This window comes from Cupressus sempervirens, chromosome 2, assembly GCF_028749045.1.
Source record: "Cupressus sempervirens isolate cs-2001-9-10 chromosome 2, ASM2874904v1, whole genome shotgun sequence".
NCBI lineage: Eukaryota > Viridiplantae > Streptophyta > Pinopsida > Cupressales > Cupressaceae > Cupressus > Cupressus sempervirens.
Genome location: NC_143119.1, coordinates 53541581 through 53547865, shown reverse-complemented (window position 1 = coordinate 53547865; position 6285 = coordinate 53541581). Strand labels below are relative to the sequence as shown.

Genomic DNA, 6285 nt, shown 5'->3' with positions numbered 1-6285 from the left:
CTAGTATTTTATTAGAATGATTCCAAACATCATATCATTGTTGAAGACTCCTAAAACAACCAATTCTTTAAAATTGTAGAGCAATCATTATGTATAGTTGAGACATTGAATTATACTTGTAGAATGTGATATTTTTCTTGCAGAAAAGTTTAATTTGACACAAATTTAATCTTATAGACATTGTTCTTTTCCATTTATATTATTTGCATATATAACTTCTCATTCTATCTATAGAATAAATTAACAATTTACCATTTTTTATGAAATAAAATGGGAATTTGAGCAACTAGATTAGAACCAATTTTGATGAAATAAGATGGAAATTTCTCACACCAAATAACCAAATAATCAATTTGGAAAAAAAAGACAGGAATTTATTCTCCTCACATCCAATAAGCAAACACTCAATTTACTTGCTGATTTGTGAGGCCAATCTTTTTATTGGTTTCAAAAGGCCCCCAACAAAATCACCCAGTCCTAGACATATCGACTAGAAACACTGGCCCTTTGAATCAGAAGTCTTGAAGAGGTAAAACCAGTTGGGGGATAACGGACATATTCAAACAAATGATACATAAGTGAGAATTACATGTCTACTGCAAGAGAAAGAGAGTGTTGCACATCATCTATTTGAAGGACATGGTCACCCATTGGCAGTGTCTGACGCCCATGCTTGTCAACAATGACGAGACCCTTGCATATTTCAAGCTTGAAATGAACTCTCTGCTTTGCTTTTGCCGGGAGGTAGATCTTTCGGAATGCTATGAGCTGCTTCTTGGGAGTATAATATTGTGCTACTGGGGGTCTAATATACAGCAGTACTGTATGGGTTCCATCTCTGGGACCTTTGTTCCACACATCAACATTAACATCAGCCACAATGTGCTCACATTTGGCGAGGCTCACTGGGATGAACTGACAGGTAGAATTGCTTCTGCTGTCCAAGCATGCATTCTTTTTCTTCAGGGGAACATTAACTAGTTTGGGTGCATTAACCAGAGTGGTTTTGAAGGTTGAGTAACTCAAACCATCACCAAAATTGTAGACGGTTGGTCCCGTGTAGAATCTGTAAGTTCGACCAGGGTACCCTCTTCGTGGGCTCGGCCTCATGTTCATATCAGACATGGGAATTTTGACAAAATCTTGTGGATACCAACTGACTGGTAATCTCCCTCCTGAAACAAAGACAAAACAATGCGTCAGCTAGAAATCTTGTGTGTTCATACAATTATACCAAGGTCTTCATATAACTTGTAGAGAAAGAGTAAACTATGAAGTAGTAAAATTGGTCACCAATTTTGAATATTTCATTAATATTTGATGTGGGTTTGTTTTCAATTGGACAACACCAAAGACGGGTATCCGTTAGGGAAGAAATTGTACAGTTTAATAAGAAATTTGAAATCTGATAGGTATCTTTATAGTGACAACTACAGAACTTATTTAATAATAGATAAGTGGGAGATATTTTTTCACAATAAGTAAAATTATGATATTGTTATTAGGATTTAACTGTGTAGTTTTTCAGTCAAACTCATTGACTTATATTTCATGAGTAGTGATTCACAAAAATCCATCTCTAATGACAATAACTGGAATACTTAACACTCACTGGATCTAGGTAGCATCACCTAGATTCAATGAGAGTGATGTCTATGCTGCCATCAAACCGACTCTGCTTGTATCCCTATTTGCAAAACCTTCAGCAAGTGTTGCACCTTATGAACCATTCATTAGAAAAATACCTACCACTTATCAATTAAATGGTTCATAAGGTACATGAACCAGCTTTTAGATATTTCTCTAAGAAACTATAGTTGGTGAAGGTTTTGCAAATTGAATTGCAAAGAGTGACTTTAACCATGGAGGAAACTCTGTGAACATCACCTAGATTCAATGAATGTCAAGTGTTCCATTTATTATCATAAAAGATAGATTCGTCTCTCAACAAGTTTGTCTAATTCACTCAATGCAAATTTCCCCACTCCTAAGGCGTTTGCACATTAATCGTAATACCAACCAGAGTACCAATAAAAAATCAACGAGACATAATTTACCTGGATTATATGCTCCAAAAAGCACATCAGCAATTGCTGCTCCTCCTGCTTGTCCAGGATAGCCCACCCAAAGGATTCCCGCAATTTTGTCATTGTTCTTGGCAAAAGATATATCAAAAGGACCCCCTGACATTACCACAAGAATTATAGGCCCCTTAGCTGCACTTGCAATCAAGGTTACAAGCTCTTGTTGAAAACCAGGCAACAACAAACTTGTCCGGTCTAGCCCCTCGGCTTCTAAACTCAGGTCCCCGCCTACTACTATCACTGTTGCATCTGCTCTTTTTGCTGTCCGCACTCCATCAACCAACAGATCTTTCTGACCACATAACACATTTGAACAGCCCGGGGCGAATAGAGTTGCAGTGTATCTTGAAAGCCCTTCGAGGGGTGATGTGTACTTGCATGGAATACCTGACCACAATGACCAAGTTAGTCAGCCTTTGCATTCTTATACTCTCTCATGATCCGAAATGTTAATGGTTAAAATTTTGCAATCAATTTCAACCAAATATAACTGAACAATCTTTTTTTATATCTCGTTCATACAATAGTGATACATCTATAGCAACAATTTATCCAATAGTCATTTTTCTTGAAGCGAAGGTTACCTGCATAGTTGCCAATCATGGCGGTTGTGGCATTTGCATTAGGCCCAATGACAGCCAATTTCCGAATCTTGTTATTAGCAAACGGCAATGCACCGTTATTTTTGAGGAGCACTATCCCCTGCCTGGCAGCATCCAAGGCTAGTTCTTGATGGGCCGGAGTACAAACATCTTTAGGTCCAAGGTTACCAAATGGCTGTTTGGTAGGATCCCCATCAAACCAACCAAGCCTCATCAACGTTGTGAAGGTGTTGGTCAGAGCTCGATCAACTTGAGATTCGGTCACTTTGCCTTTTTGCACAGCAGATTCTGTGTATTTTCCAAGGAATGCTCCACAGTCCAGATCCAATCCTGCATCCATTTCCAAAAGCTCAATAAAAATCACAAATTAAAACTTTTGGACACCAGTATTTGCGTATAAGCAATTGCTCTGTTCTAACCAGCTTTTAGGACATCGGCTACTGCATCCTCAGGGGTTTGGGTATAGTGCTGTGAATTGAATAGCACATCTACGGAATCACAGTCAGAGACAATGTACCTGCAAATCAAAATGCCATTCATTGATTATCTAAATCAACCCAAAGAAAGAAAGAAATGAAACACCAAAGAATTTTGTTGGTTTCGTACCCGTTCAATTTCCACTGGCCTCTGACTGTACCGATCAGTAAGTTTGGATCAGCGCAGCTGGGGATGCCATTGACTTGATTGTAGGAACACATGACACTCGCCACATTGCCATCCTTAACACATCCGTAAAAAGGGGGATTGAATGTGTCCGCCAAATCATACTTGGAAACCTGCAAGAAATTGAATCTATCTCGATTGGGGAATCGGGGTTGAAAAAATCTGAAATTGAAGAGAATTTTATTGTTCCTATTGGGCAATTGGGGTTGAAAAAAAAATTAAATTGAACGGAGTTTTATTGCCCCTATTCGAAAATTGGGGTCCAAAATACTGAAATAGAACAGAGTTTTATTGCTGATACTGAAATTGAACAGAGTTTTATTGTTCCTATTGGGCAATTGGGGTAGAAAACTCTGAGATTGAACAGTTTAATTGTCCCTATTAGGCAACTGGGAGCAAAAAACTGAAATTGAACAGAGTTTTATTGCTGATACTGAAATTGAACAGAGTTTTCCTGTTCCTATTGGGCAATTGGCGGAGAAAATTTGAAATTTTAAGAGAGTTTGTGGGTTTACCCTGGCGTTGAATGTGAAACGGTTGACGCCGTTCCAGTTGTCGAGGTCATAGGCGGTGTAATGTTTACAGCAGGCGGCCACCTTGAGACTGTTGGGGTCGGGGCCGCCGGTTTGCTGCAAACCCTTGACGTAGGTGGCAGCATATGTGGAAGTGAGGAAGGGATCTTCCCCTGGAGTCTCCAGTCCTCTTCCCCATCTGGGGTCGCGAAAGATGTTCACATTGGGGCTCCAGTATGTCAACCCTGCTAATCCCACATTATGCATCGCTCTGGCCTCCGTTGATACAGTCTGCATGCGATTACAACAAATTAGATAAAAAAACTGATCAGACAACCATCAAGCCTGTAAGACACCATTTACTGTATATGTTATGAAGTTTTCATAATTTATTAGGAATTGTTATTTTTCAATTTGATTCCGAGTATCAGGATGTTAAAGAATTGAAGAGTTTGAAGAATCAATGAAATAAGAATACTTTTACTAAATTTACAATTTATAAGACTGCTAGTGATGTTCTGAATTTGATAGTGTGTCTTTTAAAATTCTGATCATGTTACATGATCTATCGTTAGAATGTTAGAAAGTTCAAGAAAATGAAAATCAGTAAGTTTTCTAACATCCTGATAATGGAATGTGGAATGTTATCTGAAACATTGAAAGTACAAAATCACACAATATCAAATACAGAAATAAAATTGAACTATGAAAAAATAACAATACTAATACAAACATCAGAAGACTAATTGAAATAGTTTCTTTATAAAGATATTTAGTTCTCTCCAAGGATACAAAAAAGAGAATTATATGATACTGATTTAAAGTTAAACTAATCTAATATGAAAAGCTTGCTTCTCAATAATTTTCATTCATTATGATCTGAAATATGAATAGAAGAAACATATAAAACAAATATAATATATTGAATTTTTGCAATTTATATAAGATTGTCACTGTACTTTTTTGAGTTGATTGTAGTTCTAATTATATTGTATGATCCACCATTAGAATTTTAAGAGAATTTAGAAGAAGAGAAATCGATAAGCTTTCTAACATTTTGACGATAGATGACAGAATGTGATACCAAAAATTGATGACAAAAAATGGTGAACCTTCAAATCTAGAAACAACAATAGCACTATTCATTAGTAAAAATAAAATAAAATAATTAAAAAACAATACATTAATTAAACAAAAACTTATTTCAATAATAGTTTTTTTGAATAGAAATTTACATTTCTTGAAAGACATTGAACAAAAAAATTACATGGATATAATGCTTTAAACTAATCTAGCTCAAAGATTCTTTTATAAGCTATTCTTCAAAATCTTAAAAAATAGACAACAAATCAAAAGAATTAATGTGAATATATCTGTTGTATTTCAGACATCTTATTCATGGATACCCATTGAATTTTTTAATCTAATCTTATCTAATCTACTTTGAATATCTGATTCATGATTATAATTTGGAGAGGAAAGCTGAAGGACATGAGAGATGACCACAGTTAAACATTAGGCACCAAAGGCCAAAGTAATGTAATGTATAACCATTCCTTGTGAATAAATAAGTCAACAGAAACAAGTGAACATTTGACAGACCTGACCCAAGGTGAGCCAGAGAGAGACGTTGAATGAAGCAGCGGAGAGAATGACAGTGGGGAAACTTGTAGCAGCCGGAACAACTGGACTGAATCGGGTCCCTGGGCCGACATTAGACACTCCATGCAACGCTTCCGACCACCACTCATACTTTGGAATTCCAAGCCTCGGAACATACGCGGCAGAGTTCACCAGCTGCCCAATCTTCTCCTGCAATGTGAGCCGCCCGATCAGATCCTTCACTCTCTCTCCACTACTCAGCCGAGTGTTGCAGAAGGGGAACCCATTGAATCCACCGGCTGCATCGCAGGGAAATGTAGGAGCAGCCCACGCTGCATTCATAAGCAGCCCCACACAAAACACCACGCCCCATAAATTCTCCATCACGGGAAAAAAATGTTGATGTTAATTAGATTGCTTGGCATGAGATGCTGTTATACAAATGCAGCAGCGAGCTTTAATTTAAGAATAACATCTTTTTCCGCTCTGTAATCCTTATCTATCACTCATCCAAGCAACTGATCAAACTGATCCCCGGATTTATATCGGATTCACAGAAACCAGTGTTTCTGCGGATTGTATTCCGATATTTGGGCCAAATTCAATATCTCAAAATTCATTGTTTTGTGTTGTGGATAACTCGGTATATGTGCTGTTCTAATCCGTTCCTCGATCTTCATTGAAGATTTTCATTCGATTACGTTCCTCAACAACTTAGAATCTGGATCATTGTAAGTGAGGATAATTGGAATGAAGAGTCACGGAATAAAACATTGGTTTTCAAGTGCTAATTCATAAGTACTTTGCTTGCTGTTTCAATCG

The 6285-nt window shown here is 37.2% G+C and overlaps 1 protein-coding gene across 2 annotated transcripts; it reads right to left on the bottom strand.

The window, feature by feature from the left end:
- Nucleotides 1–352: 352 nt before the first annotated feature.
- On the bottom strand, nt 353–6062 carry LOC149571027 (beta-xylosidase/alpha-L-arabinofuranosidase 2-like). 2 transcript variants are annotated; one of them, XM_089812588.1, is made up of 7 exons: nt 5464–6062; nt 3865–4152; nt 3293–3462; nt 3106–3203; nt 2669–3016; nt 2058–2471; nt 353–1175 (listed from the first exon to the last, which is right to left on the bottom strand). In XM_089812588.1, the coding sequence occupies exons 1-7, from the start codon at nt 5845–5847 to the stop codon at nt 586–588; spliced, it is 2292 nt and encodes a 763-aa protein (XP_089668714.1). In that variant the 5' UTR covers nt 5848–6062; the 3' UTR covers nt 353–585. The 2 variants fall into 2 exon arrangements, with proteins under 2 accessions (XP_089668714.1, XP_089668715.1); XM_089812589.1 differs by lacking the exon at nt 5464–6062 and adding an exon at nt 4340–4585.
- Between the last annotated feature and the right edge of the window lie 223 nt (nt 6063–6285).